The 16,750-nt window shown below is 39.7% G+C and overlaps 1 protein-coding gene across 4 annotated transcripts in view; it reads right to left on the bottom strand.

Annotated features, from left to right (window-relative positions):
- Window positions 1–16,750, bottom strand: part of THSD4 (thrombospondin type 1 domain containing 4) — a 241,152-nt gene that overhangs the window by 54,749 nt on the left and 169,653 nt on the right. For all 4 annotated transcript variants that reach the window (XM_041418530.1, XM_041418529.1, XM_041418531.1 and 1 more), the window contains one exon: window positions 2,003–2,207. In XM_041418530.1, coding sequence (XP_041274464.1) covers window positions 2,003–2,207 — 205 coding nt within the window. The remainder of the gene's footprint in view (window positions 1–2,002; window positions 2,208–16,750) is intronic.

Here is a 16,750-nt window from a genome sequence, read left to right as displayed (position 1 = left end):
TGAAAAGCCTTTCTCTTAGTTTCAGCTTTCTGATCTGCTTGAACATGTTCATTTTTGTCCTGGTGTAACTCACCTGCCTCAATAAACCAAGTTTATTGTGTAACAATGTAAGCAGAGTGGCTGGAATCCTTCTAGGCTGGAATTACATCCTCAAGAATTCCTAACATGGGAGGGAGCTGGCAAATTTAGCAGACTAAATCCATACCAGCACTTTTAAATAAAACATATGAAATGGATAAAAACAAAAAAAGAAAGAAAGAAAAGATGATAGCATAAACCAAGAGCTCAGGGAGTTAAGGAGTAGCATGGGAAAGAAAAACTCTATCACTTTCCCATACATGCCAACAGTCTGGTTATTTTTGAACAAAAATGTTACTTTCTTTCTGTCCTGCCCATTACAAAAATGTTCAAGTGGCTCAGGACATTTTAATATAGTGAAGGCAGTTTTTCTGTCAGCTGTTTTCAGATGCTGGCACATAAATCTGACAGAAAAATTACATTCAACTCTGTGATTTTATACATCAGTAATGTGACTACTTCCACTGTACTGCCAAGTCAGCTATGTTCTCACCCATTTTCTACCAAATGTACAAGTATCCATGGAAATTCTTTAGAAAGAATTATTGCTTTAGTTCATCATCAATTAAGTTAGTGTTGATGGATGCTATACAAACTGTTCTCATGAAAAAACAAATGCTGGTGTATATTGGTATATAATGAATTAAAACCTCATTTGGATGAAACCAAGACAAATAAGAACTGAGAAGACCACCCAGACATTAGGTTCAGAACATTTGGCTTTCTTGGACTAGGGTAGCTTATTCTATTTCTTCAATTTCGAAGTAAATTTTTGGTAAAATTATAGAACTCACTTTCCAGTACAGACTGTTCCCCATAATAAACTCCCATCTACAAGGCAACGTTTCTGTGGAGCTCATTCCAGCTTCAGCAGGAATTAAGGGGAAGAAAGTAGAAAAGAGAGCAAAAGCAATTCCATAATAAGCACCTTCCTTTTTTGTACCAGAGCAGCACTGAGATGCTTTACCCTCCAGAAGGGAGATAAAGCAGCTGTCCAACAAGAGGACTGGTATTTGGAACCTCTAGTACAGCTAGACAGTTTCTAGCAATAACCACACCAAGCTAGCACAGAAGTTCTCAGGTGGCTCCAATGTAACCATCTGCAATGGTTATTTGTAAGGCTGATCTAAGGATGGTAAAGAGAAAACTGAAGGGCGAGGGGGAGGTTTTACAAATCATAAGTAACTCTTCTCTATCCAGTCCACTCATCAGAATTGCCTACAAAACATGCCCAAATGCAGCCAAACTAAGGGCTCCGTAACCTGGAAGTACAACAGCTTACAGTGGGGAATGCCACAGTTCATAAATGCACACAAGACTGATATAGATCTGGTATAAATTCCACATAATCTCTAATTTGCAACCCACTATACATATCTAGAAGTATAATTAAGATACTATGTTACTATAAATATTCCAGGATCCTCCATGGTTTTGAATTAGGGACCTGCTTCTGAATAAACAACTGTACAAAGATCTTGGATTCTGTGAGTATCTCCTCAATATCAAATGATCTCACTTTAAAAGAACTGAAATTTTTAGCAATCAGAAGACGCTCTTTTCTCCTCAAGCAGCCTTTTATATACACAAGCATCTGCTTGGCTGGATTCTTGACTTGATCAGAGAAGGTTAATGATCTGGGAAAAGGAAACATCACAGCGGAACCAATTAAAAGGAGAAACTAAAGCCAAGTCAGACAGACAGGGGAATAGATTGTAACAGGTCTACAACGTTTGTCATGCAAGATCAATCTAGAATTAAAAACAGCCAGTTAGTTCTGATCAAAACACCTGTTTAACGATTTGTTTTCTTTTCTCTCTTCCTGACATTGATTTCACAATGCTCAGAAGGCCTTTCCTGGCATAACCTCCACCCAGTTGCACCAGCACACAAAGCATTCTTCATTCACTGAGATGCAACTTACCCAAATAGTTGTTGCTCTTTGACATCTCAGTAATGTTGATTTTAGTAGCTCCTTCAGGAATTTCCACTATCTTGTGGTAGCCAAGATTTGTTAGCGTGTGTTTGAAAACTCCAGACACAACTTTGCAAGCAGTGTTGTCCCCTCCACATATTCCACACTTGTCAATCACCTTGTCAGAACCCAGATAGTCGTCACAGCCAATGCTCTGCAAAATAAAGTAAGATTTCTTTTTCCAAGATCTTACAACTGCAGACTTCGGACACAATAACTGAGAATAACATGAGTTTCAGAGGAGAATCAATTCTGAAATGATTTTGTGAAGTAGCACCTTAGCAGTGTCTTCTCTATGGAAAAAAAGCAATAAAACCCAAAGGGTTCTCAGACTCGGTGTTTTCAAGGTAGCCAACAGGTTTTTACATCCTGCCAGGCAAAATCCAAGAACACACCATGAGCAGTAGTGCATTGATCATACTGACTCGTCAGCTGAAAGAAAAGCTGTACAACGAAGTTCCCACAGCTGCTGCTCAGGAAAGAGGTGGAGAGCTATGATTTTGTTATAATTCAAAATAGGCTTTCTACAGAAGCAGAACTACTTCCTCTATAGTCTTGTCTTAGTCTCCTCTACAAGTGAGCACTCAGCCTATTCTCACCAAAAGAGGTATGTGAGAAATCTTTATACTGCATCTAGACAGTTAGAGATGAAACCCACCTGTTCAATGAGTAGAAAACCTTCAACCCACTGAGTAACACACACCTGGACAGGATAGTTTAAAACAAAATAATTTCCTAGAATCATAGAATGGTTTGGGTTGGAAGGGGACCTTGAAAATGACCCAGTTCCAGCCCTTTTGCCTTGGACAGGGACACCTTCCTCTAAACCAGATTGTTCCAAGCCCCATCCAGCTGATCTTGATTTGTACAATCCATAAAACAGCTTTAAAGATGAGATGCTAAAGGAATCCTGGATGACCAGGGATATAACTGTGGTTTTTGCAAAAACAACACTGTTGGCCATTTGTCCTAACAGTTTAAAAAGCAACTTATCTGAGATAAATCAGCTTCTGTTTTGTGACAACATAGAAAGCACTTCAGCAGCAAGCCAAGGAAGAGATTTGATGTCCTGGAATTTTGATATTGGTTATGGCCTAAGTATAGCCTGGAGATAAGTAGGAATTCGTGACTGGCTGACAGCTAAGCAGCATACAGACAAACCACACGGGATTTACTTCTGCAGTACAGGCTTGAATTTGACTTGGCTAGTGAGGAAGCTCCAGATCCTTAGGAGACAGCTTTATGACAAGCAGCAGATATTTAATAGACGTCTTCACAATACCTTTAAGTTATTAATAAGCAGAAAATCAGCTGCATGTAATTAGAAACGCTGTATTCCTCAGAATAAAATTTGGTTTTATTTGTGAAAAGGGTAGAAATGCCCAACTCAGGGCTTGCTGTTACAGGCATCACTCTACCTGTGCTTTGGAGACAAGACATTCCCCAAACCCTTTACAAACATGGCACACCTGATCTACCCAGGGCCAGAATGTCCAACAACAAAATCCCTGCAACCCACGCACCCCCAAAAATCACACAGGCTACTTCCTGACATCACATGAACCACTTCATCCAGCCACTCTCACACAAGGACATTGGGTCAAGGAGCTTGTCAGAATACCAGACATCTGGGGTTTCACTCCCATGGTATTCCATTCATGGCTTACTCAGGAGAAAGATCTGAGTGATCAACAAATGAATTCCAGCAAGAACTACAAATATCATTAAATAGTAGGACTTCACAGTAAGGCAAGTATTGGCTTTATTTACAGCCATTGAAGCCAGCAGTAGTATGTTCTTCCACCTCAGCACATCAACAGCAATATTGGAAAATCAATCAAAATCTCCCAAACTTCAAAGAAAACATAATTAATTTCTGTCAAAGATTTTGGAACTAAATTTTATTATTCTACTTCACCATTGTGTCCTATAATGAGATACAAGAATAATGATGTCCACAAGGTGGCACTTACAAACCTTATGAAATCAAAATGTAGGTCTTTGCAAAACAAGAAAAAAATTGAATTTCTTACACCTAAACACACAGTTGATATTGCACTTCTTTTCAAATTACCTTTTACCACATGAGTAACAACTCCTGCTGCTTTGTTACCAGTAATACATTCTTTAATATTTTTCAGTCAACCCAAGGATTTATTTTGCTTTGGAATGAAATAAAATGCTCTACTAAACTGAAATTTAAAAAAAAAATCTCAAACCGTTTCTTCTTGTATCATATATTCTCTTTGTCTGGTGACCAGTTGGCTTCATTTATCAATCATAAATAAATATTTTAATCCAAATCCTCATGTCTTTTCTCCAAAGAAATCCTCACTGACTTCAAAGTTGACATCAACTGGAAATTTGCCAAGTCATAGAAGTCGGCCTCTTTATGGATTTGACAGGGCAGAATTTTATCAATTCCATGGTCTTCACAATGCAAAATTTACTAACAAATTTAAAAGACTTTTGGATTTCAGTGTGTCAAACAGAAGTATGTATGTTATTTTTCAATCACATGAATTTTTGTGTAAAATTAAATCACTTCCACTGAGTTTGGGAAAATGAGAAAGATCAGGTTAGGAAGCACCTGAGAAAATTTTATGTACACAAATCTTTGGGACCAGATGAGGTCATGGTGATTGGAGGTGATGCCTAAAAAGTAACTGCGACATCCATCTTCATTTAGGGCAAGAGGACCTGAGGCTCAGTTGCAGGTTGGTCACCCTAACAGCCCTCAGAAAGACTGCAGAGCCAATCCTCATGGAAGTCATTTCCAAATGTAGGAAGGACAAAAAAAAAAACAATCAACAACAAAACAAAAACCCCAAAAAACAAACAAACAAAAACCCCCAAAACCAAACAAAACAGCAACAACAAAAGAAAAAAAAACATCAAAAAAGAAGATTGAGATCAACCATCGTGGACATACCAAGGTCAAGCTGTGTCTGAACTTGTGATTCACTGACAAGTTCAGCACATGAGTGGAGAGGAATGGATGTTCTGTGCCTTGACTTTAACGAGGCCTTCAGAGTCTCCCTCAGTATCCAACAGCCACACTGGAGAAATTCAGACTGGGAAAGCTGACAATAAGGTACTGACAGTAAGGTATCACAGACAGACTGCTCATGTAATCCTTTCCCTCCAGGCAGGAGGTACAGCAGATTAGGAACAAGGAAGCACACACTGCTTTGGCATCTGAAAGCTCTGGCTCCTCATCTTTCAGAACTACAGCCTGCATTAGTGGACTTAGATTCCTTTCCCAGACAGTCAGTTTCTGATATTCTCACTCCAACTTTTATTTCTTGCCTTCAGTAAGTCTTTCTCCTCTCCACTAGGAAGGACACTAGTTTTTCTGAGTTTTGTCCTCACAAGTCTAAGCAAGTGTGCCTAGAGATTGGCTGGATGGCTCTCCCTTCAATGTGTGAAGAAGTGAGCATAATGCTACTACTTTTCTCTGGCCACTGTTAAAATCTTTGACCTTCACATACCATCTTAACTCCTACAATTAGATAAATATAATTCCTTTCATTTCTCTGTCTGTGAAGGGTAGTAAATGAGACACCAATGAAGATGCTATGACTGCTTGAGAGTAACAGCCAGCATGTGCCATTTTAATAGCACAGCAGGGAAATGCCAGCACAGCCCGTGTTTGAAGCATTTTACTGTAGGAGGCACTGCCTGTGCACAGACACCAGCGCAAGGTTTGGGGGTGCATGCTTGTTCTTCAGTGGAAGCGAACTGAACAGGCTGCTCAGCAGTGAGGAGCCATGGCTGTACTAGAGCAAGAGGTAAACCTCATGCTTCAGAAAACCTCCCAAGGCAGAGCACAAGAAAGCCAGCAGAGCCTGCTCGTCTCACTTCAATGTCTCACGCGTCTTCAAGGTCGCAGCCTAACCCTCATTTGCTTTACGAATCAAAGGAGCAATGCTGAGAATTTACATTCAACCACAGGATAACAAACAACATTCTAATGGCTCTCACTTGATTTGTGGTTAGCTATAACCATAATTTTTACCCAAACATTTGATCCTGCTTTGGCTTTCAAATATTTCCTGCTGTCCACAGACCTAACGCTCACAAATCTTTGATGCTATTTACAGCCCCTCATGACTAGATTGTGGTCACATCCAGATGTGGTCCACTTAATTAATCACAGATTTTCTTACCTGCACAATAGCTGGTTTCATTACCTATCTGTGCTTTAAACTAAACTTCATTTGGTCAGATAAATTTCAGATAGTAAGAAGAAGCAAGCTACTCATTTTTGACAACCTTAAGAACTCAAATTACATTTATAGTATGTGGATATGCACCAGTTTAGTGGAAAAAAGCTACTCACATGAAGACATATAAAGTCTCTTTCACTAAGATATTCAATAGTTTCTTACTGGCTAGAAAATTACTTGAGAGAAAAAAGGATTTATACTTGTTACAATGGAAAAAGTAAAGCCATCCAGGAAAAGTAACCATGTGAAAAGATGGTCTTAGAGATATCAACTAATAACAGCTAATAAAAAAAGATTAAAAAATCTAAAGTATGCATCTCACACTGATACCTCAGACAGGAAAACAACTTCTCTCCTGTTGTTTTAAGGAAAGATACTATAAATGGAACTTGTAGCTCTCCCATACACAAACCCAACGTAAGGTCTATGAAATCTGCCTAAACCCCCAGCAATAAAGACCTGAAATACAAACAGACCCTTGCTGCCTGTGACCTATTGAAGTCAAGAGAGCTATTCAGCTTTGAAACTCACTCTACAAAGAGCTTATTAAAGGAGTTTACTCAAGTTTTTTGAAGTGGCTGTGTTAGCAGCATTTAAGAGTGAAGAAGACGAAGACTAATCATAATATGTACATTACTTTGGCAAACACACCTCCAAAAGGTGAGTGCAGGGCTTGTGGGCGTGTCCCCATTTGATCCCATGCAGTTCAAGCTCTCATTTCTGCCTTGGTTAGGAGCAATCTGCCTTACCCACTCCCAGGAGGCTCTGGCACTGAATCCAGCCACAGGCACATGTCCCCACACAGAAGGAGAGTAGTTTCACCATGGCTGGACCCTGGGCCAGGCTGCTCCCATATATACCTGCTGCTAGACCACTCACAAGCACATCCAGGGTCCTGGGGCTTCAGTTCTGAGGCTTTGTACTTTCAAGCTGATCAGATTGCTCACATTCACTAAGAATGAAAATACTGTGATAAAAAACAACAGAAGTACCTCAAATTGAAAAGTTGACTATTTTTTTTTTGTTATCTGAACATTAAATTTGCAACTAGAAGTTCCATACCCTGAAAGTTCTAATGCTCAAGAGGTACAACAGGTCCAAATAATACATGCACCTCCAAAATGCACTAATAGTTTTTTCACTTCAGGAAATTTAAAACCACAAGGACATTAAAGCTGCTCCAGTAGAAAAGCAGACTAAATATAATCTGAAATAAATATTCCTATATCACATATTAACAAAGCACTCATGTCTGCTTGAATATACTGATCTGCTGCAAATATGCCAGATTACTTGACAGCCCAGATTCAGCAAGAGTAAGCAAACTCTATGGTTCTATTTAAACAACCCAACTGGAAAAGCACAAAACCATTTCAATATCTAAAGTCAGATACCAACTCCACACAATACAGTTCTTTAAGAAGGGTATCTTCTTTCCTAAAATTAATATAAAAAGTGCATATTAATAATGTGGATCTTAAGGCTAAAGACTTCAAAACTGCAGACAGGTCTTGGATATGCAGATGTTCTGAATTCAGTAACAGTGCAGTTTGAAAATTCATGAAATGATTCTCCAAATCTAGCCTAAATTGACCTTGTTAGCAACAACAAGAAACAGTTAAACAAAATAATCAATTCACGTTGTTGATGATAACTCTATGCCTTTTTAAAACACCTCTTATCTAAGTGGCTAAAGCATGTCAGCACCACCCCAATCATATCTCAGTATTAGTGTTGGCAAGTAGCACTGTGCCATTTCAGGATTCAATGAAAGGTCTCCACAATCCTCTTCAAAAGGGTGGTACTTCAGAGAACAAGTTAAAACCCCCTATAACCCCACCAAAGTTAGAGCTGTTTCCTCAATGCCCCACACTGACTCCCTGAAAACCCCAAAATTCTGCCTCTCCATTCTTTCCTGAGCTTTTACAATACCTGCCATTATTATTTTCTGGTTCGTGAATGTTATAAAGAGCACAAACAAACAGTAATAACATTTGAAGCCAACCTGAGGAAGAGAGTGAAGAACACAAATTGTTTCAGTTATGAGTGGTGCTCAGAACAGCTCCTGAGCCACTTCCAGGCAAACATTCACCTCTCCCACACAGCAGTGAGTCACTGCTCCCATGGCAACTATTTCATTGTTTCAAAGGAACTTCTAAGGCATGGCAACCTTTTGATGCTGTTTTTGTCCTGCCCTTTAGGAACAGAAGATGGAAAAGATGCCAGTCCATTTTGCTACTTGAATGATGCAAAAATACAATCTGTTTCTTCTGAAAAATCAGAAGTGGCAGAGCAGCCACCCCACAGTGTAGGAGACAACTCCAACGGCACAGCCTGGAGTGGAAGCCTCCATTCAATATAGTTCTATTTTCTCCAGTTCTATTTTCTCCATCGTTGGTGCTAAACAGCCACACAGTATCGTCCCAATTAACATCCATTTAAGCAGTATGGGTGATTCACCCAAATAAACACAATTTATGTATTTACACAAATACAAATGCTCTCTCTTCTCACTATATTCAGCTGTAACTGCATACTTGCAAATACTTGCAGGACTGAAATAATAAAGTTCTGCCTGTCCTATAGAAAATAAAGCTCTCAAAACATAAAGCTGGGGGCAGGGGAAAAGTGTTGTGAAAATGCCCCGAAAAACATGTGGGATCTCAATGTTTTGGAGCTTTACATACTCCTGTTGACCAGAATTTAGGAAAGGAGGCAGTGCACCCTAGCCCTGTTACATGAGTTAAATACAAAGTCCATTTAACACTCAGGCATCTGCATTTTTGGCTGTATGTCAGTGCTATAGGGGGAGGAAATGTGCAAATCCAAGAGGGAGGAGACCACAAGAGCAGAAGATGTGATGGCACTAGTTAAATACAAAGTCCATTTAACACTCAGGCATCTGCATTTTTGGCTGTATGTCAGTGCTATAGGGGGAGGAAATGTGCAAATCCAAGAGGGAGACCACAAGAGCAGAACATGTGATGGCACATAAAGCTCCTTCCAAGCGTGTGACTGCATCACAACTGGCAGAAACAGGAACACCCATTTCCTACAAATACAACAACACTTCTTTGCGGAAGACTCCACACAGCTGCAGATCACTTCTCTTCAGGATCTCGTGGCCCTGAGCATTTATCAGACTTTTTAGATTTATCTCAAAAAGAGATGATCCTTTACTCTTCAGCTAGCAAGGACTGGATTTAACTAATGCCTGGTTCTGAACACAGAGTTGCTGGAATGTTTGTGCCACAGTCCTATGCTGATTGTTCAGAAACACCCCTTCTGATTAAAAGAAAAAAATACATTTACTATCACGCAAAACAGTATTTCCAGGGGTTGCTCTGTTACCTGTTCAAGCTCTTCCTTGATAATCCTGTAACCAAGGTGTGCAGTAGATTCCCTTGGCTCACATTCTCCACTCTGGTTTACTGCTCTTGGGTTTAAAGACATTTTGCCCAAACAAATCCTTGTCTATACAACACACTAAAACACTGTTCTAAATACATCTAAATACATCTGCAGTGGGAAGTTTTTTCTACTATATGATCTTCACCTGCTTGTGAGAAATTATTAGCAGAGATGAGTTTCCTTTTTACAATGGGAGTTTGTGGAAACAGACTTGGAAGGAGAGAACACCAGCACCCCATCCCTACTTGAGCTCGTGTGAAGAGGGGCAGAATAAAGTTCTGGAAAAATACTTAACTAAAATTATGCCTCTTTCTATAACAATGAGTGTGATTCATATAAAGAGAACAGTTACATATAACAGTGTATTTTTAGACAAAAACAAACCCTCTTGTTCACTTGTTTTAATAGACTTCTTACATGGGGCGAACCAGTTTACATCGTCTGTCATGCTCAAACACTATCAAATAACAGAATTTATGTTTTGAGTAACATTCTTGCAGCCAGAAACCAGGGAATTTGGTTCTTTATAATTTGTCTATTCTCTATTCTCCTCTTTGATCCCATTCCAATTCTTAGGATGCTGATTTTCCTGTAACTCAGAATTTTAGACCAAAATACCTTTTCTAGGCTTCTAAACGTATTCAGACAAGAGTGAAGCAGTTTCTCACACAAAACCAAAGCTTAAAAATGGTCTTTCTCCAGAAAATGCCACTGTATGTACCAAGTTCCTTCCTCAGTTACCTGTGTATAACACTTCATGGGGCTGGCATAGCAGTTAGATTCAGCAGCTTGTATTACCAAAGCACCTTGAAACCTAAGGGTGTTAAAGCTGCTATTAAACTAAGCTGTATTAAACATCTCAAAGCAAACATGAAAAGGCAAGAAATACTAGAATTCACAGTGATTTGACCTGTCTATCACTAAAGATCTAAAATAAATTCCCTTTGTAAAATTTCAACATTTTTCTGTATTTTAGCAACTTCTTAGTACTTGCCAGATCAAGACATATGGTCAGGTATAAGCAATACTCTGTATTTAGTGTCTTGACATATTTCAACGCTGCAGCCCTTTAAATATTTTTATTTCCGTTAATCAGAGAGAAGATGTGCAAGCCATCAGTGACGAGGTCCCCGAGTAATGGAAAACTGAATGCATTTCTCTATTTTGATTGGCTTACAAATAAGGAAAAAAATGGGACCTAATGTCCTCCTCAGAAGAAGAGTATGTTCAACTTCACCATTGTGTCAATAATGACTTCATCCTTAATTTGCACTAGAAATTCCTGGCTCTTAGTGTTTTCTAGCTTATGTGAAGATACTCAGGTTAGCAAAAAAAACCCCAAGTATGAAGAGCTTCAGAAGAATCTCAAGGCAGTGAATGATCAGGCCCTTTGAATGATTAGATTCGATCACCAAAATCTCTCCCACCATATTACAAGAACACAGAAACATAAAGTCCTTGCAAATGCAAGTCACATCAAAGGTCTGTTATCCAAAGGCATCAATAATGGGTGCATAAGAGTAATCCAAAAGCTAGGAAAAATGTACCTATTTTGTCAGAATGTTTTCAGGCTGCATTTTTACTTTGAGGCACAAAGACTTCCTCAGTCAAACAGCATGTCTTTCTATCATTTAGTAGTCCTTTATTATGTTTAGCTTCCTTCCTGAAATTTAGGAGGCCTAATTCCTATGTCAGTCAGTTCCACTACATGCCACATCGTTTTTGTTTGAGAATAGCACTGGGTAATTTCTGCCAGTGACTCAGAGATCTTGTACTGAGACAGACAATGACAATCATTTCCTCTTCACATTCTCTATGAACTCTCAGGTTTTACGAACTTCACTAAGTCCTTCTCACCCAAATTATTCTTTTTCCAGACTGAAATGTTCAGCCTATGGAATCCTGCTCATGTTATTCCATTCCCATGTCATCTTCATTGGCATAACTGCACCTCCTGTGCTTCTGGACAGCCTCACCTGAGCTGGGGAGGCCACACACTTGAGATGCCACATGTATTTTCATCCATCTGTACACACTCATAGCCAGAAACACACACAGAGCAACCTGCTCTGGTTTGCACTGCTTTCTTCATTCCTAACTTCTCTTTTTTGAGGCGTTATGTTCATTTCAGTACTCATACTCTTCCTTTCCTAATCTCATTCTTTGAATATTACTTACTTATTGCCTATGCAGGAGGCCCTTACATGTATTAGTTTTAATATGTTTTAAGATTTTTTTAGGAATGCACATTTTTCAAAAGTTCAGTCCTGGTTTAAATATCATTATAGGCTCTGTGCAGACAGAGCCACAACTACATTCACAGTGTTTTCTCAGGATGGAACTCATTAAAGGTTTGGTTAATTTTGGCAGGCTAAGCAAAAATCTGATATGCTTGCAAACAAATGCAATTGTACCACTTTCACAACTGACCCAATCATTTCTGAGTTCAACCTACTGCTATCCCTCATATTCTTAACATACTGTTTGCTCTAAAATGTTTAGAGACAGCAACTCCTTCTTCTACTACCTTTCTTCAAATCACTTAAGAGCTCTTCATCTAAAACACAGTTTCCCTGTCTCACTGCAACTGCTCCTCAACATCTTTTTTTTGACATTTTGCCAGGTCAAAATAGGTATGAAAACTGCAAGCAGTTTTACAAAGTGAAATTTTACCCAGAGTATCATCCATTTGGAATGTCCTGTAAAAGTCACAGTCACAACACTTAGATTCTTTTCTGGCTTTTGAGATAGCCCATCTAACTTCTCCCAGAGCTTCTCCTGAAGCTCAAAGAGTTGCAGTTAGATTCCAAAAGTTCTTCAAACAGTTTCTGTGCTATAGCAAAGACAATCAGAAATGCAACCTCAAATCAGATTTCCTTTGGCTTTCCTTTGGTTGCCAGTGAAATGGTGAGAATCAAGCTAGATAAATCAAGGGCACTTGAGAATTACTGAGAACCTCCCTACTGTAGACTCAACAGCTGTTCAAATACACAAATCTGAGTTTAAATTTTGTTGTGGCAAACATCATATGAATTCAAACACAAAGATGCCCCCTTGTAAAACAGGAAAACAGCTAAAAGGAATGCAAGACAGTGTTTCCTAGATGACTAGAATAGGATATATAGGATATATATGCAACAAAGACCAGATTTCAGGAGCTTTACTTTTTTCTGTGCTGCCCAAAGTCAGAAATAGTCACCACGTATTTGCTATGCCCTTTGTATCCTCATTACCACCTGAACAAAAATCCTGCCACTAGGATTTCAGCATTTAATTTGAGGATGGTTCCTGTAAACACTTTACATGCCAGGGTTTGCACTACGAGTGCCTACACCGGCACCACGGCCACTGCCTGCTCCTGGAGCTGCAGCCAGCCTGCACAGGGCATTCACACACGGAACTCATCCGTTTGTTTGCCACCGCAGTGTCTGCACGCGTTTGTATCACAGGATACACATGAAAGAAGATCCAAGTTAGAGGCAGGTTGTCTTCCCAGAGAGGGACAGAGGTTACACAGGAGGACACAGAGGGGACTGGCTGTGTTCATCATGTGATGAGATGGACTCTGAGTCACATCTGTCATCTGCCAGCTTTCAGCCCTCACATTCCCCAGCTCCCAAGGTGAGAGTTCATGGCTCTCTCTCTTTTAGGCATTTCTACTTTCTGGATTGATATACTGGGGAAGGAGGGAAAAGAAACAATTTCTGAAATTGATCATCTAAAGATAGATCAAGTATTTGGATTTTTTCAGCGAAGATGAATTAGAGGAAAGAAAATATATATATATATACACAAAGTTACTTCTCTTAATACTTGGAAAAGAATTTTGACAACAGCATTTTCTTACATTTCAAACATAAAGGTATAACAATAGAGATACTACAGTTGCCACTCTGTGTTCCACTGACTACATAAGAAGGGACTGTGCAGCAAGTTTGATGACTAACTGGGTGAATGAGAAAAGTTAATGGAAATGCAGGAGTTAATTCTGTCTACTTGAATCTTGGGGGTTTTATTTCTAAGTGCTTTTTCTCATGATACCAAAAAGAGTAGAGTTTTTTTGTATTGTGTAGATACCTCATCAAACTTAGAAAGCAAGTGAAGAATCATTTTATATAAATGAGGACAAATTACTCATGATGATTACTAATGATGGAAATTACTAAATGGTTTCAGACTTTACTAGCTTTACAACTCTTGTGACCTGGTCTAACAGACAGAAAATCCAACTCTTAGAAGCAATTTTGTAGGAAAAAGAAATGTGTGCCAACTTCTTCAGAATACAATTCATAGTTAAGTACTACTGCATCCCAACACTGCTCCCCAGAACACACAAACCTTTCTAAGCCACACAGAATTCTCAGTTTTGTTCTGTAACAGATTTACAGGTTTTACCTGCTTGTTATCTGTAAATAAATGTCCCTATGGGTACACCATAGTTAACAAATACTTGCATCTGTCGCAATTTCAATGTTAAAACAAAGAAATATTTCCATTTTTTTCTGAAAATAAGGGACAATATATAAAAATATCCCATTGTAATACCCCTGTAAACTTCTGACTGTTCCACGCTGCTGAGTATTACTGAAGTCAGATAGAGACTATGTGAGGGACCCTTGAGAGGGGAGAAGTTCGATTCACTGTCTTTCTAATAATTCCCTATGTGAAAAGAACTCTAGCCCTTGCCAACAGACTAGTCCCAACTGGCTTTTTGCTAGGGTTGTGTTTATTCAAGTGTTCTCCTTTATGAAGGAAAAACTTGGCTTCATTTCAAGGTAAAGAAAAAAAACCTCCAAGCAGCAAAATATTTTAAGGACAGATGTCTGATCTTGAAACAGCAGCCAACATAGCCAGAATATATCTGTGCAATAAATACTTACTCATTAGCCCTCTCTTTCAACTGCATGTATTTCTTTTTATCCATGATGTAGCTCACAAAAAAGGTAGCACAGAATACAGTGTTCTCTATTATCTCCTGGGACAACTTTAATTAATTTCTTTAATTCTAATAAATCTGAAATTCAATAACAAGTGTGGGGGGGATTTTTTCCCTCCAGGGGTTTAATTCTGTCTGTTTCACTTGGAACTGTGCTACCAAGATCTGTGAGGTGCATGGTCCCCAGAGCAGCAGCACCCAGGAGCTCGATACCTCAGGAATCTCCTCTGAACCCAAGGACCACCATGACCTGTGCTTCATCCTGCACTGCTCACTGACACTTGGCTCATGTCCTTCCTCTCCACCTTGGTGTACCCACCTTTGAGACTCCTTGACCTGATACAATTTCATGCCCAAAGAAAGAAATAAATACAAGCAGAGCTGGTAACTATAGTAATAGCTAATATTTTCAAGTGCTTTCCAATAGTATCCCTGTTGCTTTTAGATTGTTATAGCTCTGCCAAAACTTAACAACCCACACTGAAAATTTCCTTGCCAGGGACTTGAAACAAGCTGAACATTTATTTTCAAAGAAAATAAACAGCAAAACTAATTTTGGCTTTTTTTTATTTTTTTCCAAAACCTAGGATTAAATAAAATTTTGTGTTTTGCAAATATTTTTAAAAGAACTTATGACTGGTTTACTCAGAAATGCTTGTTCTTTTCTTTTTAAGATTAGGGGCTCAAAATTGGCAAGGAGACTGAGACAGTATCAAGGATGTGATCCTTTCTCTTCTTATGAAAAGATGCCCATGTCTAGTCAATATTTAAATCCCTGACTATCACCATGGCATCTGGTCAACACAACACACAAGTTAGGGACTGGGAAGTACAACACTAAAAAAAAAACCTGGTCACACTGTGCCTGCTCCAGAGTTTCAGTAAGTTCCAGCCCCAGCTACAGACTGGTAATGTCATGGCAGAAGGGCAGGGAAGCAGTCCCTGAAGCAGCTCAGCAGTTTTGTGCTTGCTGTACTCGACTGAGGAACACACAGCCAGTGCCTGGTAAGGACAGAGACCCACTGGAGCACAGTGTGCAGAAGACATGTTTTCCCAGCAGAGGAGAGGACAAAAGAGGAGAGGAGGAGTCATTTACAGCCAGAACCTGCAGAAACTGTACCAAGAATCCTGAGTCTTAACACTTCAGCTGTTCAGCAAACAGCTGATATCCAGTGGCTTTTTATCTAATGACTGCTGGCCTTCATGAGAGTCAAGGTGATTTCCTGATGAAACCTCTTGGAGGAGCAGGAGTTTGCAGCTTTCCTTCTTTAAAACAAAGAAAGCTTTTATGACTATTCCAAATACCTGAAAATGACAATATTCAAGTGTATCTCTCAGTGAGCTCTCAAACTCTCTTTATCCTACCTCCTGAACTCCGTATGAATTTCCAAGGTCAGCTAGAGGTGCAGAGATGTACCCCAACACTGCACCCACAGTAAGGAGGTGGGATGGTACCACCAGCAGGTAAGAAACATCCTTTCTTTGTAAGAAAATGCTACATATCTTATTGAAAGATCTGGCTTGCCACTTGGTTAGGCATTCCATAAATGCTCTTTTGGCCCAAGGCATGGTGAAGGGGGATAAGCAGTACCAAGCCCAGGCTTCAGAATCTGAGTTCCAAACGGGGCAGAGTGCAAGCAAGCAGTGCTCTCATTCTTGACTGCTCGTGCTCATTTCTACAAGAAGGTCTCATGGTCATCCCTGGACTGCTCCTGAGGCTGCACTGCCACGCTCGTGCTCCACAACGGCACCAGGCCAAGGCCTGACAGAGGAGGTTTAGAGACACCTACTGTGGCCTGACCTCAGTCCTTCCCTGAAGAAACATTCCAGCTCTTCAAATACCAGAAAGTCATAAACAGCCCATGGGAGGAAGTGGGATCACCACAATTTCACCTTCAGGCTGCCTACGTACATCCAACACCTCTGTCCTCTCTGCGGTTTAATTAAGTCACAACCTGCAAAGCATCCTAATACTCTGGAGCAAGGACTCAATCCAATCTTCTCCCTTCCCTGAGCTGAAAGTGACACCCCCCAGACAAGATAAAGTAGAAATTAACAGGTTTTGGCCTTGGGCAAAAAGAACATTTATGGAATGCCTAACCAAGTAACCCCTCTCTCCTT

The sequence above is a fragment of the Onychostruthus taczanowskii genome, unplaced genomic scaffold (genome assembly GCF_017590055.1).
Source record: "Onychostruthus taczanowskii isolate IOZ18803 unplaced genomic scaffold, ASM1759005v1 scaffold6, whole genome shotgun sequence".
Taxonomy (NCBI): Eukaryota; Metazoa; Chordata; class Aves; order Passeriformes; family Passeridae; genus Onychostruthus; species Onychostruthus taczanowskii.
The sequence above is the reverse complement of the archived record's forward strand: the minus strand, read 5'-3'. Positions and strand labels throughout refer to the sequence as shown.